The following is a 23754-nucleotide window of genomic DNA, read 5'->3' on the forward strand; positions in this document are numbered from 1 at the left end:
GAAAAGGACAGGTGATGTCTCTGTGTTATTTCACATTTGTGTGCTTTGCCCATGTTTTTAACATAGTTTACTTTTTTTGCACTGAATTAATTTACACTGTGATGTCTGTCCCCTGCCACTTAGTCCATAGAAGCTCAAAATGACGATTAAAGAACTGAAGTGGAAAAAGCTTCAGATGAGAAGGTCTGCAGTTAAACACTGTAGTTGGGCTCAACAATACAAGTCTGTGATTATTTTGCCCGACATTCAGCACCGGTCATGAAGCAGAAATGTTTCAGCTAATTAAATGTCTTGTTTTGTTTAAACAGCGTGAGTTTAAACCAAATTCAGTCTGGACACTCCCATTGTTGAACCCATTTATTACAAAAATAATACACATTTGACTTCAGGGTGGCTCAGCTCAAGTGTTGCTATACAACAAGTCAATGTGGCATAGACGTGACTCTGAACTCACAAACACTCCTTTATTAAGATTTATTTTTGGGGAATTTTAAACCTTTATTTCTTTAGGACAGTTTAGACCTGAAAGGGGAGAGAGAGGAGGAATGACATGCTGTAAAGGGCCGCAGGTCGGAGTCAAGCAGACCTCTGTACATGGGCGCCCGCTCTAACAAGTGAGCTAACCAGGCGCCCTCACAAACACTCCTTAACAGAGCAAGTGGTTCATAACTATTAAGGTGAACCTGAACTCCTATTGCCAATTCCACATGCAGAAATTCCTAAATGCTAATCCAGTGGGACGCTTGGGAGGAAATGGGGTTGGGAAGCAGGCAGTGGTTGCTGCAAATATACAGCACTGAGTTGTGGCATTGTTGACAATGTATGTGGAGAAAATATTAGAGGAGAAAATATTTGGACAACCCCCATTGACAGTAACAACTACCATTACATGGGATAACCTTAACCAAAGTCTTACAATCACATAGCTCAATAGTTTAGCTGTCTTGACCATTATCCTTCTGCAACCTTACTCAGGTAATTTTACTTTCTTAGGCATAACCATACCACTGGGGAGCTTAGTTGGTCACAAGGTTATCACATGAAACAAATATTTTCAACAAAAGAAAGCTAACTTTCACAAGACATGGCAACAGCATCTGGAAACTTTAATTGTATTTTTAAAGACATAGTTTTACATCAACAGTGCTCTTCTCCAACAATTTATCTGGAAGTACCAATACTATACGTTTACAGCAAAAAATAGGGAATGAAATGAGAGCTGCATTCTCACAAAATAACGGCTTGTTGTTGTTGTTGTTGTTTTTGTTGTTGTCTGTATGGTGTAAGGCTCTAGCCCGGTTATGGCATTAAACACGAAACATAGTTGTTGGTAGTTGTGTGTGGACATTACAGCATCTCTTTTCTACCATCATTCGTAGTACTTTGTAGTCACTAGTCCCTATTTCATTTCAAGATGTCTTTTCTGTACGACCTCTGGATCCATGCTATAGAATAACACACTATTTATTTTTCTAGTCTGCAACCTGACTCTGTATGACCGACATCTCAAGCATGTGGGCCATGCATACCATACATCAGAGCTGCTTCCTTGGTAAAGCTATGTCGGTGGTGTGAACCTGATGAAGCCATAATGCTCACAACAACAGCACCATCTCCTGTCCCGGAGAAAGCCCTGGTATTTAGACCCTGGCTCCTCCAAACTTCATCAAACAGAATTTCTGCGCAGCTTAGGGGCTTTTCTGACTTTGAGGAAAATTAGAGGTTATTGTGCGAGGTTTAATATATGTTCATTAAAGCTTTGGATGAGATGTGTCGCCATTTCGTTTCTCTTGAGGGCTTAAGATGAAAATTCTCATTTAGGAGACAATAAATGTTTCGGTTATCTTATCTTTTCAGTTAGCAAGTATTTTGAAATAACCTCCGCTGAACTATGTGAATATGTTGTAAATGACTAAAAAACATTAAACAAAGCACACTTGGTAATATATATAAATGAGTTTCACAAAAGCCTTTGCCTGACAAATGTAGCTGTGTTCCTACTAGTGCAAGTATAACAAAACATGTATAGTTTCTCAGAGTCGGCTTTGCACCTAGTGTAAATAAATTCTCCCTCAAAGACGAGAAAGAAGAGTTTGTCTTTCCTCATTTTTCTTCAGTTACGTTTATTTTTTCACTTGTTAACATTTTTACTTTTGCACGATCATCATTACACACAGTCTACAATAGTATCTCACCTTATCTATTGATTTTTAATTTTTAATCCGTCTATACCTGAAATCTACATACAATCATCGTCATAATTCATAAATCTAACTGTGCTGTCACATGGATTGCAGATGTGTTTAATTATATACTGACTATGGATACCACTTCAATACTTGTGATTTATTTGTGGTTTCAGCTGAACAGATATCTCAGCTGTGAATATGACCAGCGGTTGTGATTTCTTGTGTGCTTTGTCTCTCCTCTGTCACCAGAGGTCCCTGTCTGTCCACATATATGTTTTGTTGGTTGAAGTAAGCTGCATCATATCATTAAGGAGAGTACAGGTAGATTATGAAGTGAGGTGATTATTAATGGGTCAGTGGTAGACTTTGCTGTTTTCTTTGACGAGTTCAGAACAGTAAAGGGTTAGTGTATAGTGTAGTGTACATTGTGACTTAACTTGGCTTTTTTCCTGTATTTGCTTAACTTTTTTTTAGAAAGTGACAAACTTTCAGGAAGTGTGGCACTTCCTGGAATGAAATTGGCTCCAAGCATTGCAAAACCTGTCAATCAAGTTATAATTGGAGGATGCAACTGAAATGCAGACTCCAGTTATCCCCTCTGCAACGTGCATGTTTTTTTTTTTTTTTAAGGGAATCAGTTGCCCCTATTGGGCGCACACAGTCCTTCACTGTGGCCCCTGGCACAATGAGTAAGGCTTTTATATAGCTATATAAGGAGAGACACAACTGTTGAAAAGTTATTTTGAAAGTGATGTGTGTACAGAACCACATCCTGTCCTAAGTGGGAGATGAAATGGGTAATGAATGCACTGCAGAGAATACTGACTGTAGTGAAAATGGGTCACTGCTCATTAAGATATTGTGGTACACTAGTTGAGGTTAAGTGTTTAAATACAGGCAAACACTGCTGACTTTATTTGACTTAAGTCTATATAATAGACACATTTAAAAAGGTTATGAGCAACAATCATTGGTGCTTTTTCATTTAAATGTAACTATTAGACAAAAAATTACAATCTGACTGGCTTCAAAGCTTCAAACCTCTAAATAAGACATTTTCTGTTACACTGTGTTTTTTATAAAACCACTATAACCTGATCAATTGTATAAGATCTGTTAAACAGAGCAGGGAGGGAGCAATGACTTCCCCTTGCAGTTATACATGAGGCCTTAAGAAATCTTTTTGACTAGGTGTATACAAATCTGCCCATAATCTTTAGTGTTAAATGTTTGTGAGGACAGAGGATGAAACAAGTGATTACCAAGTTATATTAACTTTGTGCAGGTAGTTAAGGACAAAACAACCGACCCTACAGGACAACTGTCAGTGTCCAAAAGAACCTCAGATACTATAGGTTTAAATTTTTGTACTTATATTTGTGATTTATGTTTTTTTTTCTTAACCTGAAACCTCCTGTAATTCACAAAAAGTAGTTCTTACTGGTCCAGGGGCTCCTCATGAAACATCTGCTGCCCACAAATTACACATTGACAGACTGGTGCTAAGTGAGGTTGAACCAAGTGCAACCAGAGAGACAGACCTTTAGGGATTTAGACTGTCTGCGAGATCACACTCAACATGATGGGTGTGATGGGCAAAATGCAGACTTTGGCCTTAGCTGGACACCTCCTCCCATTCTCCTCTTATTAATATTGCAGAAGTTGTACCATGCTGTGAGGGTGGCTTGATGGGGAAGCATCAGACATCTCAAGAGGCTTCATTTGTGGCTCACGATCATTTGTTAATAGGCTTGCCTGGTCAGATACATTACAGTAGCCTATTAAATATGTCACAGTCTCAAACAAAGCTCTTACTGTATGCTGCAGTATTGCTGACTTTTCAAGTTAGGAATCAACATTTTGTTCGTTCTCCTCGCAGGTTTCTGACTTGGTCTCACACACCGTCAAACAACACTACATTTACTGTATATCTACAGATGTTGCAGTACGTTTTTTGACTTCCACTTCTTCAAATCAGTGGTTAGCTTATGAGGAACTTCCCCTGTGCACTTCCTGTAAGATGACTATATCTAAATCCTGTCGCTCATGCACAGCCTCTTTTATTAACCTCCTTTTCAAATGAAGTTGACCTTTAGAATTATCCTAAACAAAGAGCAACTTTACAATTTTCTAAGGTGCTAATCTTTCCTTTTTTCGTCACTAAATTTACTTTCTGCTTTACCTATTACGCTGTAGTCTACTTTTTGCAGTTAAAGCCATTCTTTGCTCAGTTAGTTCTGGGAACCTTATCAGCTGTGTGTGTTTTCTAGGTGTAATATAAAACATACTTTTCCAGCCTTTCGTCGTAATGATACAAATTTATACTGAAGCAGCATTGTTCTTTCATGTCTGTAGGGGCTTAATTTGCTATTTAATCTTTTTAAGTAGCTAGATCTCAAAGATCAGAGTTTATAGCTGTCCTTTATTCTTCTAAACTGTGGAGGTTCGTGCTGGGTATAATCACACAACTATTAACCTGAAGAAAAGAACCCCACTCACCAGCAATCATGCAAAAAGCATGCCTAACAGAATAAGACATGCTGCAATATCACTTTTGACTCCGACTGTGTGGCTGCACCGAAGTTTTAATGTGCCTGCGCCATTGTAGGGATTATAGGCTCCAGACAATACATTTAAAATGGCTCTGCTGTTATTACAGACTTGCATGATATATCAGCACAATGAAAACAACCAGAGTTAATTTCCTGTTTCTAGTTAGAATAAGCTTTCTATATATTGCTGCAGGGACACACACAATAAAGGGATAAAAGCAAGTCTCCTCAGGAATGGCATTTTATACTAGACTAAATTAACTGTTTGGGGTTATATACAATATATTATTAAACTGCAAGATATGAGTGGACTATATGTTTGGTGTTTATAGGCATTTGTAGTGTGTGTAGCTAGGATTTATTCCCTTGCAATAATGTAACTTAACATGCACATTCTGCTTGGTGCATATTGTTTAAGACGTGTGGAGGCAGGAATGAGACTTGTATGCTACACCTAGGTTACTCTACAGTGGTGCACGGCATGAAGCGGCAGCAGCCTGGCACAAAAGGAAGTGAGCAAATGTCAAATAGCAGAAGTCGGAAGTTACTGTTTTAAGACTTTGAACCAAGCTGTGTCTTAACGGCTTCCACATACCCACTTTGAGCGGTGTGTACACACAAACACACACACACACACACACACACACACACACACACACACACACGCGCTTATCCATTAATTATTGGGAGATTAAACCAATCTCAGACCCAAAGTGTTTTATGCACTGCTTCAAACTACCAATGGGAATTTGTGTGCTTTTATGATATAATATTATTACAAATGTAAACATAGCTACAAGCATGTACAAAGGATCAACATCTGCATTTGGAATATAGTGAACATTCAGTTAATACGTGCTGTATCTGGCCAGAGGTATTGGTGGAATAATAGCTACATCAGACAGTTCTCCCCAACTTGTCATACTCCTTGAGAGCCTAGTAAGAAACCGGAGCACCCGGAGACAACCCACGCAAACATGGAGAACATAGAAACTCCACACATAAAGGCCTGGAACAACCTGGATTCTACCCAGAACCTTCTTGATGTGGGGCCACAGTGCTAACCCTTGGGTCACCATGATGCCCAAAAGCTATCTACTGTACTTTCAGTTAACCTTTATCTGGACAGTGTTGCATAGTAGTGAAAGATTAAAAAGCAGACAAACATTGAAATAATTCTTGCAGGGACTGTACATGCTTTGACAATGTAACGCACAAAAGATTAACAAATGCTTGGATGCACAGTTGTGTTAATGTTAGATACATTTGTTTTTAATGAGCATCCCTATTTTACAAAATATACAAACAGACTCCTCTCACAAGTGTAATGTTTGCAGCTTTTAGTATGATTCACTGGCCCAAATCATGCTGTTCTATACAATGTGCAATTCGCACAAAATGTTTCTTAGAAGCAGTGTAAAATCTTCACACACAATAAGACGACATAATCGCAAGCAACTTTAACTCTCTACACGTACCTCCTCATTTACCTATACCTTATGTTAACAGAATACAGCACTGTTGAGCACATGTAAAACTTAAATAGGCTACGAGCATATATATTTTTGTCTTTCACCAGCTGATGAACAAGTTCTTTTCCTGTCCTGCTTATAAAAAAAAAATGACAAATTCAGCAACAGACGGCAAATTTATTTTTTATTTTTTTTTATTTTAAGTTTTATTTAAACACTACAGTATGTCACTCTACATATAATGTAGGTCCACTGACACAGTTAACAGTGGAGCTCTGCTTCTGAATTATGGCACTGCAGCTCTTTAACCACATCCTGTTACACACCTTTGTGTTAAGGAGCTACTTTGTATATTAATCAGTGCTTTTGCCACCTCAATTGCAATTCCAGAATCAGTCTCAAATACTAACAAAGTGCTTTGAAAAATAAAAATGAAGCACAAGTGCACCAAATGGGGTTATGTATCAGAGATATGCAATTATGTGCAGACAATGTGGAACTCCATACTGTAAGTGAAGTGAGCGAGACTTCAGTGCGAAGGAGGAGAAGTTGACACATTGTGTAGCTTTGAGGATTTGTCAAGAGCATTATCCTGCTCGGTTCTGATGTATACACGCTGAAAGGACTTAACTAAAGGGCAACATCATTAGTGGAGCTTTGGTTCGGTGCATCCAATAACAACAATGAGGAATCAATTGCATGTCATTTTATTCATGTGGCATATTGCCAGAAATCTTTGATGTGATTACTAAGAGAAAATCTGACAAAACATGTGCAAAACATTTGTCGTTTAATGCTGTGGGGTATTTCTTTCTAAGCAGTTAGCCACACAAAGGTGCTTTCTTCAGGAAGGTAAAGGTCTGACTTGACATACAGTATACTGCGTTCTGGTCACTGCTTTGAGCTCAACTTTAGTCTGCACTCAGGACAGACAGCGGAAGTCTGTTCTCAAAAGGAAACTACTTTGTTTCCTGCACATTTGTTCAGTCTAAACCTGCAACCGTGACATAGCAGAAGCTACATAAACGGATGTATTAAATAAAGGGTTGGTAATAAAAAAGACACCACAGAAGAAGCAATAGCAAGTCTGCATAAAAGCAGTAAAAATAGAGAAGGCCCTGGTTACATTTCTTAAATCATCTGCCTTTCTTGCCTTGATTACTACATGTCCCTGAAGACGCAGTGTTTATCCATTTATATTGGGCTTTGTAGCCCACTTTGCCAGTGTTAGGACGACACACTAATCATCTGAGCCAGAAGGACAAACTAAATTGGCTTGTGTTAACATTTCTTGTGAACTATCTAGTTGTACTTGTTTAACAGATTAAACTTCCCTCAGCTTGAACTAAAGTGAAAGATAATCATTATGCAGCTTTATCACAGTACTGCTTATAGCTCATCTCAAGAGGCTCTTTCTCCCACGGCTGTAGAGGTCAGATATTTCACTCAACTGACCCGTCAAATGCATCGCTTTTAAGACAGCTTGTCCGAGCTCTGTATTTTTTACGAATCAAGCTTTAACACTCACTTCCAGTGCTCACATCACATGATTACTGACACAAAATAAACACAAGCAGACTGGTGTCTAACTTCACACTTATTCCACTCACTTCCTTTTTCTTTGTCACACACGATTACTATTGTCACGCCAGCTTAAACCCTCACCTTGCTCTTGGAGTTCTAAAGTTATAGCATTTCAAACTGTGAATTTTTCCTGATTGTACACATATACTTTAAGTACTGTAGATGAGGTAATTGATGCTGAAAGGGGGCATTTAGGTTTCCAGGCTTACAGCTGGTGAGCTACTGAGCTCACCAGGGTGACTCTTGCAGCTGGAAGGTTGCATGCACGTGTCACATTGAATCGCACTATGCTGCATCTGCGTCAGTGCACTCGGGACACATCTGCCTAGCTATCCAGATTACAAACATGTAGTCCAGCAAGTGAAATAAGTCTTTCTTCTTGGAATTAGGTTGCTTGTGTGTTACTACCACCTGTAATCTTTCTCACTTCCTTTTATTGTTGTTCATACATGGCAGTGTAGGGAACGGTTTTGAAACATTAACACCACAATTAAGAGACATAAAACCAGTTAAATTTATATATAATGTTTTAATGTTTATGGCTACGCAGAAATGTCTCAGTTCAGTATTTATTAGTATTGCCAAATCCAGGCTGCTTGACTGGTTAGATTCAACTTCCACATGTTCCCTGTTTTCAGTGCAGTTTGTGTTTTCAGTACATGGTCATGGTTAGCATGGTCAGTAATGTTGCAGTTTTCGTGACCAACACATTTTTTTGAGAAGCTGACTGCTGACTGCCAAACAGTTTTTTTCTGATCAGGTGTCTGTGATTGTGACGGAGATACCTTTAAGTTTTCTGCTCTTATTATATGGTTGCCATCCTTGCTATGTAACACTGTAGGACTAACACCATCATTGCAAGGTGCATTCTTTACTAATTTGGGGTTTGCTGTTCATTACTCTCATTAAAGGTTAACAGCCCTCAGAGAATAAGAAACAGGTTACACAACTCTTTTTATTTACTCTGCCTTTGTATTTGCTCTGTCAATGTGATTTCAAATAGATCTATCACATTTTACATAGCTACTTAGCTTTTTCAGAGTTTTCTATGAAAGATAAGATTAGATTAGATTATACTTTTTTCATCCCACAATGGGGACATTTCTAATTACAGCAGCAGCATTTTCTTCAATAACAGCAAAAAACAAAAACCCACAAACAAGTAAACACACAAGAAATACAAGCAAACAATAGACAATGATTACATGTTAGACTGAAAGTAAGGAAAATGGCGTCAAATAAAGGCACGCAGATGGACGTTTGTATTTCTCTGCAAAGCTATCAGTTTGTTAGTCAGATAGATGGATAATCTCCCGTATAGCACGAGGCACATTTCTGGGGTTGTTTCTGGAAGATACTTTTGTCACACATAGCAACCATTATAGTGTGTCACGGGATTGGCCAGCTCACACCCTCAGCCTTTGTGTCTACCTATCACACAATAGTAGCGCTGCTTTTTCCCACCGCGGTTATGACAATGAAGACAAAGATGAATTGTCCTTTTCTTGGTGCACTCTGACTTAAAAACATAAAGACGCTGAACCTCCCTATACAGATAAATGACCATTTTTGTCACAGGTTCAGCTTTTTATTACACTACGTGGTTAATGGTGAAAATGTAGTAAACCTTTCTTAAGCTGTCCTATCCAAATAAAGGCCTAAAATGTCAAACAAAAAAAGACATTTGTGCTGTGCAGCTTTAAATCCCTGGAAAGGTAAAGCTGTGCCTAAACATGAGGAACATGCTTGCGCTTTTGACAAGTCCAACTTTTGTTCCCCAGCTGGGGTCAAGATTGTCAAGCCTTCTGTCAACCTGCCCAGTATAAACCAAACCAGCGGAAAATAGTTCACGAAGGAGTAGAGTTGTTTTTCTTCACCTATCAGCTATTCCCAAAGAAGTAGTCTACAATGCTTTATTTCATAGGATTTCAACAAATGTCCCACGAAACATTCCATCTTCATGAAATGCTATTTACAGTAGATACAGCATAACAACCAAGCTGTGTCAAGAAAGAAGCGGAGGCTTAACCTAATTCCTGAAATCACCACTACTTGCACCAATTTAATGATCCTAGTGATCAACAATTGCTTGATTAATTGAATTAATTTAGATCTCTGAACAACCCTCTAGTATCTCATTATGTGCCAATATGTGGAAAGCTAAAAAAATGTCCTGTCTGCTACCATGGAAACAGTGCACAGGAAAGATGGACCTGGCATTCAGGTTTTAGGCTGAACACGAGGAAGAAGCAGAGACATGTAAGTAAAAACAATAACCTGTAGGAACAAGAATTGTTTTTAACCCTGTTGTATTTAATGTTAAATAAAAAGCCAAAATGAGGGAATGTGCATTTATTATGTGCGTTAGGGTGTTTACTTATTGTATTTTCTGTATTGTATTGTTGATTAAAAAATTAGACACCAATTGGTAGTTAATGTATTTGCATTAGTAAGGCAAATAAGTATTGATCATTCCTTATTCTTACATTGTGAAACAGAAGCCAATACTTAAAGATGTTTGGTGGGCGGAGAGCTGCCCACCCAGAATTTGCTGCTGCTCTGGCTTGTATATGTGTCACACCGAGCATCTGATTAAACTCTTAACAGGTCAGCAGCCCTGGAGAGAAAAGCACACCTACAGCAGAGCGTACCAAGCAGAGGGGCCGTCACAAGTCCCATACAGCACACTCCATCTAATCTGAAACATAGTTACAGTCTTTCATACTGGGAATGTCCAACCTCAACATAAGGTGAAGTGGTAAAGTGGTTTACAATAAAACCTTTCTTATACTATGTTTTAGAGCCAGGAAGCTTTATGGGGATGTAGAATCCTGACATACACCTGCACTTAATAAGACAGCATGTTTTTTTTCTTCTAAACCACATATCAATCTCATGTTTGTTTACGCTGTACCATCCAGCATATCACACCATAGATCAATTAAGTTATTTCCAACACCGCATCATGATTTCTCATAAACACACACAGCGACTTTGTTATACATGGGCTGCATTCACATAAGAACGTTGTCAAGATAAATCAGTCTGAGGCTAATAATACCGTAGCAGTTTAACAAAGCGTAGATAAAGTGCAACAGGAGAAAGCAGTGTCTTGTAACGTGTAATATTGGCTACGGTTTTCCCCAAAGCGGACATTGTAGGACACTGAGGAGCTGTTGTGGCAAGACTGGACATAAGGATTGGTAGAGAACTAAGAGGGGGAGGCTGGCATCACAGATGTAAGAGTATATAATGGATATTTTGGTGCTTCTTAAAAGGGCAAATAGAAAAATAAATTAAAATTGTTCCTATACTAAAACTGACCTTTGATCTAATGCAGCCTCATGGGACAGAGGATGAATGTGAGATTGAGCCAATCCCTCAGCAGAGCCTATTGTAACAGCACAGCTGATGTGATCTATAAAGTTACGTAATCCATCTCCCCGTCCCCACATGATATACAGCTGTCATCCCTGTGCAGCAGAATGAGGTAGAAGAGGCTCCCTTTTCTTCTGTAAATAGATTGTTCATTTTGTAGCTTCTTGGTGACAGTCTCCAAACAGTACTGCTTTGTCAACGATTTAGTTTACACATTCGTTGAGGTCACAAAGGCTTTGGTTAACTCGTGTCACAGTAATGATCAGTCCTGAGTGGGCACATTTGTTATGTGGTTTTATGAAACTTTGTATTTTTTGTAGAAGTTGTACAGCTAAAAGCACAGGCTTAACTCATGTACTCACATTTGTTCACCAATCAGTTAAAAGCTATAGCGCTCCTTTCAAATATGAGCACAAGTGACCTCAGGGCAGCTTGCAACAATTAGCCTCTACCTTGTTCATTGACTGCACAAGCTTTGACCGGAAATAAGTTTGCTCAAATTAGTGTTTCAATCCAAATTGAGGCAGGCTTTAGTCATAGCCATGTACATACTGGGTGAAAATGTAGCCAACCAAGTTAAAATAGGTGATTTAATCTTTTTAAAGCCGATTGATGTAAAAGTGCACTGACAGTTTAGTTCAGCTGTACATGATGCTTCTTACCAAATCTGAAAATGCCAAGCCTTTGCTGTGAGTAAACATTAGTCAGGTGCCCACACGAACATTGAAACTGATTTTGCTTGCTGCAATCATTCTTTTAAACATACTTGAACACATTTAAACATTGTGAATCTATCCTAACCCAAAATGTATGATGTACTGTATAATATAAAACAATACATATTCAATATATTTGAAACCACCCACAGTGCTCTATGCTTTCAGCTGGTTGAGATTAGTTGGGGGTTGTTGCAGCCCAGAGTGGTATAAAAACTTTACCGTTAACCAAAGACACAGTCAAGTCTGTTTACATTTTTATTTTGCATATTTAACAAAATTGTGCATTCCACATTTTGTTACAAAACACAGAATTTACAACTGGCCAGAGAAAGGTTACAAATCAAAGTGTAGCTCCCCCTGACCCATCTGCTCTTCAGACACAGCTCCAGGGATGCATCCAGTGTATCAGCCACACTTCCTTACTATACAGAAGTTTTCCCATCCATAGTTTTGTCAATTAGTATGTACCTCAGCTTGGAATACATATTTGAACACAAAAGGCAAAAGCTTGTGGACTGTACAGTGCATAGGAGTAGTCTTCATTGTCCCGACGCCTTCTCTTGTTCGATGGCTGAAGGAGGACAAAAAAAAAAAAGAAAGAAAAGAAATTAAGTTTGAAACAGTTTCAAAAGGTTAACCCTAGCAACCAAATGAGCCCACGGAACTTACTTTCTTTAGTTGGCAGTGTGTTTTTCTCCGCAGTCTCCGCCTTCTTCAGCTTGCTCTTATCGAAGCTTTCGACCGCCGAGACGTCAGGCTTGTCAGACATGTCTGCAGATTGTTCCAAAAAATTAAATAAGTGTTAGCCGTCCAACTGAAGTTAATTAAACACGTGGGCATGGTCACAGCCAATTAGCGCATAAAAGGGACATTTGACAGACATGATCTAGGCTACGTTACGCAGAAACGACATAGGGCTGAGAAGGACAATGAACTTCATGGAGACCACGCCACAGGTTTATCATGGTGCCGATTTGAGAAGCTCTTTGTCAGTAAGTAAACGCGTGCAGTTGAGGGGCCACCGCCCTTAAATAGAATTTAGATGACCAGACTGCTTACAACCATGGCAAACCCCAATTTACCCATATAAGCAGAGCACATGTAACCTACCTAATGGTTTGGTTCAGATTCTCCAAGTAACTGACACAGCATGAAGCATTTTACAGACAGACACGTTTTTGCCATTTATTTACCCATTAACTTCAGCAGCTTTTAAACACATTCACAGCTGACACTCCTAACCTAATCGAGCCAGGACATTGTGAGACGAAGAGAAACTAAAACAGAGTGATTCAACAGTGAGCTTAGAGCAAGCTCAAAAACAAACTCTCACATGATCAAATAAATGCACTCACTTGATTTTCCGCTCCGATAAATTCAGCTATAAGATGCACGTCCCGTTGGCGCAAGAGCAGAGTGTCGATTGGAGCGTCAATCACAGTTTAAATACTGCGCAGTATGCAAATGACCCGCTGACGTCACATACACTGCCTGGAAAGCCTGCTTTTGTACAAATGTGTTTTTGCTTTTTTGCTCCTGTCATTCAATACAGTGTCTTTGTCATCATAGCACTTCTAGGTTGTTTGTTCAAAGCGAACCAAATGTAGGCAAGAGGGTGATTTTTTTTTTGAGTGGGACCATGATTTTAAGGTTTAGGTTTAACTTGCACAAGGTGCCCTATTGAAACTGTATCAGGGGGCGACATCTGGAGGGCAAACAAAGTGATAACCAGGACGTGAAGATGGTGGCAGACGTCCAGTGTGAATTCAGAATTTACATTTTATTGCGGAGAGTCTTGGTTGTGCAAATCCTGACAGTGTTTGTTTTAATTCTCTCATAATTTCGTCTAGAAAACTATGCACAACAAATAAACACATAAAATGCAGCAAATTTTATAGGCTCCAATAGTTTTCCCCTTTTTTTGGTTGATCTTGGGACCTCAAAGATATTTTCCAGGTTAGATAGTAAACAGATAACAGACTGAAGCATTTACATCTACAAATGGCACAGACTTTTAATGGATATATTTATTCATATAGGCTACTATAATATTTGCGCACCAAGTACAAGTCATTCAATGTCATTGTAATGAAAATAAAAAATAATAATAATGAATGTTTTTATTTTTCTTCAATTAGGAAGTGACTAAAAGCTGTAAAGGATAACATTGGTGTTGGTATAGAACAACAGTTTAAATAAGATTTCAGATCTTATTGTCCAAATTTTTAAAGTCATAAATAATTCCCAAACAGTTGTTATTGGTTCACTTGCTGGTGAAGTACTTTGAATAAGTCTTGTTGTACATCCCCTGGTTGTCCACTCTGACCACATTTCTCAGGTTCTGCCAAAACCAGGGCTCTGCGGCAGCTGTTCTCGGCCACTCTACAACACTCTTCTCGCAAAGCCTCCTCCTCAGGCGCAGGAAGTGAGAATGCAGTAGGACGGGTTCCAGCATCAGCAGCACGATCACATCCACATTTTCATCAAGCAGTCTTTGGTGGGCCAGGTACATCGCCAGCTTGAAAACCCCGGTCTTAACGTAACCCTCTGTTAAGACAAACAGGGTCTTGCGACTGTACCGGATGCTCTGAGCGAGGTTATCTATCAGTGGGACTCCAGGAAGCCAATCCCTTTCCTCCAGACACAGGGGAAGATGCTTCTCTCCTTCCTCTTCCAGTTTAACTCGCAGATTCCTCATCACCCACTCAGAGACATGTGGATCTGTGGTGTCGTAAGTCACAAAGACATCATAAACACCAGCTTGCGAGTTGATGGATGTGTATCCCTTCAGATTAGCTTTCACATAGTGTAGGACGTAGGAAGCATCCCAGTAAAATAAGTGAGCAACTGTTGCCACAAACATAAAAGCAACAATTAAGAAATTTGTGAGAATGTACATCAAGAACGCCTGACTGTCATTTACACACTGGTTAATGTCAAAGTTGATCAGAGCTTGTCCCTTCTGGTTCAATGGTGTGTCGCACAGCACATCCGTGGTCAGTCGTGGGATCTTTACATCACTGTTTTCAATCCACACAATGAAATCTAATGAATCACAGGTACATTGGAACGGGTTACTCTGCAAGAACAAGGTCTGAATCTTGGATTCAGGTCTCGATTGGAAAGTGGATTGATTGATGATAGTTAGTTTGTTGGAGTCAAGTCTAAGGGTCATCAAGCTTGTTGCACCCTTTAGAAACTCTTTGTCCAAGTGGAAAATGTGATTATGACTCAGGTCAAGGAAAGTCAAAGTGTTGAAGACGTTTGAGTTTATGCCTGTTACATTAGATAAAGAGTTGAAGCTCAGGTCTAAAATTTGAATTTGATGGAAAAACTTGAGTTTGTCCCATATGAAATCAGTAAGCAAGTTGTGACTTATGCGTAGTATAGTGAGGTTACGTGGCAGATATTCATAAATATTGTCTGGAATCTTTGCAATCCTGTTATGGGATATATCTAAAATTGTCAAATTAGTAAGATTAGTGAAAAGCATTTTATATGAGCCATCCCGTTCTTTCCAAAGAGTCCCAAGATTATTATTTGTAAACTGAAGTTCTGTCAATGATTTGCTATGCATCTGTTTGGTCGTTAGTGTAGAAATGGAGTTATGACTCATGTTCAGCACCCTTAGAGCAGGCAGATTTTTTGTAAAATTTAAATTATGCGTAATCCCGTAAGATTTAAAGTAGTGAGCATTGTTACTGAGGTCCAGAACTTGTAGTTTCTTTAGTTCTTTGAATGCAAAGTCATAGGCCAGATCAATCTTATTGAATGACAGGTCCAGGTATGTCAGATTAGGCAGCAAGGAGAACTCTGTTCCATTAAGTGCGGCTGAAAATCCATTTCCAGAGAGGTTGAGACATGCAATATTTCCATAGCCCTCGAATTGCTTTGGAGAAATGAAGAAAAGATTATTTGAGCTGAGGACTAGCACTCGTCCAGAGTTAAAGCACTCTTCCTTGATAAGGCCGTGTGACAGCTCATAAAGGTCATCTTTTGGATAGGCTTTTATGAGCGGTGAAATAGAAAGTTCCGACTTCCTTAGATTGTGTGCATTACTTGGATGTGGTGGACCCTTCACTGGAATGGGATACAGACGGTTTTCTGCAAGGTATATCATTTTCAGATGATGGAATTGGCTGAATATGGTGGAATCATATCGAATGATGAAGTTAGTCCCTAAATTTAGTGCCGCCAGATGTTTGAGCTTGTATAGAGGTCTGAGCGTGTCCGTTCCAATACTCTGGAAGACCAAACCATCCAAATGCAAAGTTCTGAGCGACACAAGCTTTGAAAACTCTTTTGAGAGATTAACTGTTGTAGGGTATAACTTCAGAGCAAAGTTGAAAGAAAGATCAAGTTTTTCCAACTTTGGAAGATATCTTAGAAACGTTGCTTCCTCAGTAATTGCTTTTAACAAGAAGTTAAATGACAGGTACAACTGTTTAAGCTTGGTCAGCCTCTCAAACCAGGAGGGATTCAGGTGGTCCAGTGAGCTTCCTCCCAGGTTCAGTGTCTCGAGCTGTGTCAGACTGGAAAATGCATTTGGATGGATACCAAGAGAACCGTTTTTGCAAGGAACACAGGGATATGGAGCAGATTGACATCTTGGACAGTTCCCTTGTATTTTTAGGACTTTTAAATTTGATAGTCCAGTAAAATCCTCCCCAGATATGTATTGAATTGCATTATCACCCAGTTGTAATATGCTTAATGATTGCGGTAATCTTTTGGGAACTTGAGTTAAGTTGTCATATGACAAGTCCAGAACCTGAAGTTGGCTCATATCTGCGAAACTGTCTTCCAAAATCGTAACAGATTTCCCACAAGGATTCCAGGAGTAGCAGTTTTTGGATAGCCATAAATGTGTCACATTTGTTAAGCCAGCAAGGCTCCTGTTATTCACTGACATAATGTGGTTATTGTTCAGATTGAGATGTTCTACGTTGAGAGGGAGATTTCTGGGAATTTCCTTCAGACCATTGCCAGTCAGTATCAGTTCAGTAAGTTTTGTCAGATTTTTGAAAGCATTCGCTGCAATCGTCAAATCTTTGTTCTTGTTTGCCCAACTGAGATTGAGCTGAGTCAGATTTGCCAGTTTGGAAAATGAATTAACCGAAATGTTCTTAATGAAATTTTCTGATAAATTGAGCTCAGTTGCATTACTTGTTATCCCATAAGGTACTCTCTGCAGATGACGCCCTTTACAGTCAAATAAAACCTGGGAAGTATTGTCAGCTGTGACATCACAAGGGAACTGTGGTGACATCCACACGGGTTTACATGCAGCAGGCTGGATCTCATAATGGCAACACAGACCGAACAGCAGGAAGTGCATCCAACACGTCACTGTCTGCAAATAAACAATAGAATTAGTGAAATGCAGCAACCTAAACTCATAGTCAGTATTTTATTTAAATATATTGAATATGTATTGTTTTATATTATACAGTACATCATACATTTTGGGTTAGGATAGATTCACAATGTTTAAATGTGTTCAAGTATGTTTAAAAGAATGATTGCAGCAAGCAAAAACAGTTTCAATGTTCGTGTGGGCACCTGACTAATGTTTACGACAAACTTGACACATTGTGAACCTATCTTCCAAGTACTGAACATTATTTTTCAGTTTGATACCACTTGTATCCAGCAGGTTGCAGCACTCTATTGCCTAAATATCACTCCCTCACATATTTTAAATGAAAAATGATGTAACCCCTTAAAGCTAGACTATGGAACTTTCCCTCAAGTATTGAATACTTAAAGTTACTGCAGCAGTAGAGAAAAAAACCTTCAGTCAGTGAACTGACTCAGCATTGTCAGATACAACAATATCTCTCTGAACAATATTAGTCACAAAAAGCTACCGATCATGCCAGACTAAGAAAGGCTGTAGCAGCAAAAGCCTGAAATAAGCAATTACTTGTAGCGATTTTGTAATTAAGTAAGGTATTTCTTTACCCAATTGCATGGTCTCATATTAACATCTGGTTTCCCCTTTATTTCTTATAAATTATTTTAGACCCCTTTAGCAAGATGTCGTCCTGACACACGTATTATGTTTGTTATGTGGGTTTGGCGGCACAGTATGAGTTTGTAATCACTAATCCAACGACAGACCGCTGCTTGTTTTTTATACTCATAGAAAAAATATAATCTTTTTGTTCACACAGTTGTAAATACATTTTAATGTAAATTGTTTAATGTAGAACACTCCATTATAAAATGTGCCAAAATATTTTCAAATAGTCAAAGTTGTTATAGTCAAATAAATGTATACACAGTACAAGTATCATCTAGTGCCACAATGTTCCTCATAGAAGACAAAACCCTCACAGTTCATATTACAGAAACATCCAATTAAAAAGCTCAAACAGATAACCAGTAAATCCATAACAAGCGTTGGATGAGTAAAACATTTATTTTACTTTCAGTATTTAAATCTATTCTCCACTATTGATAGAGTAAAGCTTAAAAAAACGTATGGAGAAACTTTTATCAATAAAACTCACCATTGTGCATGCACGGTATTGATTCTTGAATGACAAAAAAGCAATGGCACTTGCAAGTAAAGCTGAAACCAAAGTTAATATATCCAACTTAAAATCTATAAAATACAACACACACGCTGAAGTCAAACAAAAGCAGCAAGCTGGCTGGTTCTTACAAAGAGGTTCTGGTGCAGAAGTAGCCCCTCAATTGCAGAAGTACATCTGTTTCACTTCCTTTTTTTTATGACATGGAAAAAGTTATATTGTTTTCTTTGTGTAGATGACAAAGAGTGACGACCAGTTCCCTACTGATTGACAGTAAAAGGGAATTTATAATAAACAATTAGTAATTTAATTCAATCTGTTGTCTTTTTCTTACATTCACAAGTGGGATGTTCACACATTGTAACTCATTTACAGATGTACATTCAGTGCCAACTCTAATTATGAAGGAACTAAGTATGACAGTATATTGTTTTACAGTGTCTCTTTGAAGAGATTGTTGTATTGTTTGTGACTTTCAGTTGCTAAAACACTTCTCAGGCTGAACCAGAAGTAAAACTGGGCTTGAGGGTTTGTTGGCCACTCCATCACAGAGCGCTTATACAGTCTCTTCCTTAATCTCAGGTACTTTGAGTTGCAAGGTACTTTCTCCAAAAAGATAAGTACAATGACATCATCTTTTTCATCCATTAATCTTTGGTGGGCCATGTAGAAAGCTGTCTTGAAGTTCCCACTTTTGATATATTTGCTGGTGAGAATGAACACAGTCCTCTTGCTGTTGTGAATGCTCTGGGAGAGGTTGTCGATCAGGGGGCATCCAGGGATCCAGTCCCGTTCCTCCAGACAAAGCGTCAGCCGGCAGTCTACATGGTCCTCCAGGTGAGCAACCATTTCCTTCATCACCCACTCTGTTACCGCCACATCCTCCTTGTCATATATCACAAAGGCATCATAGGTGGAGCTTTGGGAATACAGGCGGCCATAGCCTTTGAGCTTTGCCCTGCAGAAGTGGTAGACGTACCAGACGTCCCACAGGAAGAGATGGCTGGAGATTGACAGGGTGAGAAAGCTGAGGACAAGGGAAGTCATGAGTATATAGAGGATGATTGACAGGTAGTTGTGCTGGCAGGCCAACAGGTCCACTGAGAGCACAAGATGACCTCGTTGTGCCCCTGGGCTAGCGCAGGTAACATCCGTGGCCAGTCTTGGGATGGGCACTGTGGTCCTGTTGAGCCATGTGACAAACCAAGTAGAGTTGCAAGTGCACACAAATCTGTTTTTGTGCAGAAGCAGCATTGTCATCTTATTGACGACATCATCTGGAAAGCTAGATTTGTCAATGTGCTGTATGTGGTTAAAACTAAGATCCAGATATTGTAAGTTGTAGGCATCCTTGAGAAAATCGGGCGTGAGTTTTATGATCTGGTTTTTATGTAACAGGAGCTTCTTTAGAGATTTGGTACATGTTGACAGCATAGGCGGAACAGTAGTTAAGCTGTTCCCACTGAGATCTAAGACTTGCAGAGAATTTAGAAGTTGTAGTTTCTCCCAATCAAAGGAGTTATCTTTTAGTTTGTTATTTTTGATGTAGAGCTCAGAAAGTTTGTCCGGAAAACCACTGAACACTTCTTGTGGAATGAAATTAAGATTGTTGTGAGAGATGTCAAGCACAGTCAGATTATGTAATTTCTTGAAATAGTTTACATACCTAATGTCCCCGTCCCTCCACAACATATCTAACCTGTTACCTATGAACTCTAACCTCTCTAGAGATTCACTCTCTAGCTCTGTGTTGGTGGAAGTAGAGATCTGGTTGTGGTTCATGAGCAATGTCTTGAGATTTTTCAAATTTTTAGTGAAATTAAGCATGTGAGTCAAGCCCTCTGACTCAAAGTAATGATTGTTGTAACTTATGTCCAAGATGACCAGACTTTTTAACTCTTGAAACGCTGTGGAGTAGAGCAGGTCCAGGCGGTTTGAGGAGAAGTCCAGATATTGTAAATTAGTCAGATAGCTAAATTCAGAGCCATTCAGACTTTGGCTCATTGCATTTCCAGACAGATTCAGGCACCTAAGCTCTCCGAGATTTAGAAATCTTGAATGCAAGAAAAATATGTTATTTCTGCTAACATCCAGGGTTTTGCCAAACTGACTGCAGTTCTTCTTGACAAAGGATGTAATCGTTCCAAGTTCTTTATCTTTGTATTTGCAGCTGCGAGCATATTCATCATATCTAAAGTAATGAATCTCTCTCACTTCCTTACTTTGGTACTGATCTACAGGCGACATGGGAGACCAGTACAAGGGCTCTCCCCCAGAGAAACCGACAGTATCTTGGCCGTCAGAGGGGGATGATATTTTGTTGTCAGACAGACTGATTATTTTAAAGCTTTTTAATTCCATCAGAATACTAAGGTTGGCCATTTTGATAAAGTTTGTACCCAGATCCACAACCTCCAAGTTTGTGAGAGTTTTTAAAGGAGCAATGCTCTCTGGCTTTAACTGCTGAAACACAAAGCCCTTCAGTCTGAGAATTCGAAGGGATTTGAGGGATGAGAAATTGCAGCTCAGTCTCAGTGTTTCAGGGTACCTCTGAAGCTCATAGTTAAATGAAAGGTCCAGTTCTTCCAGTTTGCCCAGGAAATGTGGAAAGTCTGTGACCCCTATTGCTCTTGCTAAAAAGTTGGATGAGAGATCAAGAACTCTTAGCTCTGTTGTGCTGGCAAACCACTCAGATGGCACACATGTTAGAGAATTACTGTGCAGGCGCAGGGTTTTTAGCTTTGTCAACATTTTAAACGCTGTCTTGTTGATTTTAAGTGGGGAATTATTTGGGCACGGATTGCACGGGAAAGGAGCGTTGTAACATCGAGGACAATTTCCGCTAATATCTAGAATCTCAAGGTTGGTTAAGTTTTTGAAATCCTCATCAGTGACTTCTTGAATGTTGTTGTTGTAGAGGTACAACTCCTTCAGACTTGTGGGTAGTCGATGTGGAATGAAGGATAGGTTATTGGACTTAAGACTTAACAACGTTAAATTGTTAAGCTGTAAAAAAGCATCATCCTCTATTTCATAGGAAACATTACATGGGTTACGAAAATAACAGTTTTGACTGAGGTACAGCCTCTCAATATTTCTAATGTCAGAGAGGTTTGCTGATGAAATATGAAAAATGTGATTCACTTCCAAACTTAGCAGGATCAGGTTCGGAGGGAGGCCTTTAGGAATACTGTAGAGTTGATTGCCGTCTAGATACAATGCTCGCAAGTTCCTCAGGCTGGTAAAGGTGTTTTCCTCTATGATCACACTCTCTGTGCACATGCGGTCCTTGGGCCCGATTTTGATGGGCACACAGTTGCACCTCATGTCTATTTCAGTCAGGTTCTCCAGACCATGAAAGGAGGTGGAGTTTAATTTAGGAATGTGGTTGATGGTGAGCGTCAGATTGGTAGTGTCTCTTGGGATGCCACGTGGGATATCTTTGAGACTTTTCTCAGTGCAGTCCACCGTCACCTCACTCCCGTTGTTGGTCTCTCTAACTTCACAGGGCAGAGTTTTGGGATAAGAAACGCTAGCTGTTGATGTGGTGAGACAACACCACTGGCCAAGCAGTGCCACATGCATCTGTACAGAAACACAGGCGGTTCACTGAGAAATGTGTGCAGGTCGACAGCTAATACAGTTACATTACTGATAAAACACACATACTGAAAGAAGCACATGCTAAAATCAACATTTTGAGTAATGTATGTGCAGATATGCTACTCTGTTTGCAGCCATTCTGATCAAAGCCAACCCTTCATTTCAATACTTATGGAAAGAAGCACATGCTAAAATCAACATTTTGAGTAATGTATGTGCAGATATGCTACTTTGTAATGCAACTAGGAACTGATAAAAGTTAACGTTTCATTTTGTCCACCTCCATCAGCATGTAGTTTGCAGCCATTCTGATCAAAGCCAACCCTTCATTTCAATACTCATGGATGCAGCGTACAAACAAAGATAAATGAAACTCACCAAATGGAAGAACATTGTTCACATGAGAGATTTAAAAGATTGCCTGCTTTCAGTGTGTGAGATCGAGTACTGAAAGAAGTGTAACATTGATCAGCTCTAAGGGGATGAGATGAAAGTAACAGGTGTCTGGGTTAGCCCATTGTGTGTATAATTAGCCAGCATCACTTCCCCATCGTCATAAAGCACACACATCCAAATCTTCCATCTTTTGTTATTTGTGTTTGATAATGGTTGACTGATCGTGTTTGTTATATAACGGTGAAAACATGCTTTCCGCCGAGATCACTACAAGGAGGTTGCCTTTAGAATGGTGGGGTCAAGGACGATAGTTGCTTGCTCTATAGTGCAGTGTAACAGCACAGCTGGAGGAACTGTGTCTACTACCAATGGAATGAGCAGTTTCTTTTTTCATTAGCCTATAGGGGAATGTGAAACTTATGCTTAGGTTTAGGTTTACCAGTTCACATTGTAAACATGCTATTCTGGCACCAAGCAGAATATTCTTCCTCAATCCTTTGCTAAGATGTGGCTCTACAGCTGAGATAACAACAATCACTCTACTGCGTGATCTCTCCAGACAGTGTTTATGTATATTTGGCCCTTTATTTGAGAAACCCAATGCAGGAATAGACACTGCAGTTTTAGAAAAAGCATCCACATGATCTGCCTTTAGTAAAAAGGCATGGTGGCAATAACCCAATTAAACAGCTGATGAGGAGGGGTTTGACTGGATAAGGAATATATGTGAATTACTGTGCAGTCATTTCATTTATTTATGACATTATGGAAAGTACAAATAGGGAAGTGCAACATACTCCTCTTTATTGTATTCTATTTATTCATGTGTGTATGCATGTGTTGGCTAAATAGTGTTGTAGGTTGTCTGGTTCAATGTTTGTGTTGTGGTTATGTGTCAATATGCTTGTACTGTACAACAAATTGCCTCTCGGGGGAATTAAAGTTTTCAAAGTCTAAGTCATGATGACAAAGTATTTTTTTTTTTAGCCATGCTGGCAGCATTTCCAAACTGGAACTTTTAAACTTCTATGGATTGCACCGAAAATGTGCACAAGCATATGGTGTCCCGGTAGAATGAATTATAATTTGGCAATTGTCTAACTTTTCATTTAAATTTGTCCAATACTTTAGAACCAAATACCTGCAAAACATATGGTACTTCCATCAGTCTCACCTGTACTTTGTGTTTTGCGCTAATTAGAAAATGTTAGCATTCTAACACGCTAAACTAAGATGGTGGGCATGGTAAACAGTACAGTTATGCACACAGTACAGTACAGCCTCACAGAGCTGCTAGCATAGGTGTGGATTCTTATGAGCAA

The 23754-nt window shown here is 39.2% G+C and overlaps 3 protein-coding genes across 3 annotated transcripts; all 3 read right to left on the bottom strand.

Moving 5' to 3' along the window:
* Positions 1-12139: 12139 nt before the first annotated feature.
* On the bottom strand, positions 12140-13354 carry tmsb4x (thymosin beta 4 X-linked). Its single transcript, XM_034884820.1, has 3 exons — positions 13251-13354; positions 12564-12677; positions 12140-12465 (listed from the first exon to the last, which is right to left on the bottom strand). Exons 2-3 carry the CDS (start codon positions 12661-12663, stop codon positions 12434-12436), a joined length of 132 nt encoding a protein of 43 aa, XP_034740711.1. The 5' UTR covers positions 12664-12677; positions 13251-13354; the 3' UTR covers positions 12140-12433.
* A 528-nt stretch (positions 13355-13882) lies between these two features.
* Positions 13883-18577, bottom strand: LOC117952486 (toll-like receptor 8). The gene is made up of 2 exons (XM_034884819.1): positions 18410-18577; positions 13883-17247 (listed from the first exon to the last, which is right to left on the bottom strand). The coding sequence occupies exons 1-2, from the start codon at positions 18410-18412 to the stop codon at positions 14158-14160; spliced, it is 3093 nt and encodes a 1030-aa protein (XP_034740710.1). The 5' UTR covers positions 18413-18577; the 3' UTR covers positions 13883-14157.
* tlr7 (toll-like receptor 7) lies at positions 17882-22784 on the bottom strand. Its single transcript, XM_034884818.1, has 2 exons — positions 22415-22784; positions 17882-22018 (listed from the first exon to the last, which is right to left on the bottom strand). The coding sequence occupies exons 1-2, from the start codon at positions 22427-22429 to the stop codon at positions 18866-18868; spliced, it is 3168 nt and encodes a 1055-aa protein (XP_034740709.1). The 5' UTR covers positions 22430-22784; the 3' UTR covers positions 17882-18865.
* Between the last annotated feature and the right edge of the window lie 970 nt (positions 22785-23754).

Source organism: Etheostoma cragini, chromosome 11, assembly GCF_013103735.1.
Source record: "Etheostoma cragini isolate CJK2018 chromosome 11, CSU_Ecrag_1.0, whole genome shotgun sequence".
Lineage (NCBI taxonomy): Eukaryota > Metazoa > Chordata > Actinopteri > Perciformes > Percidae > Etheostoma > Etheostoma cragini.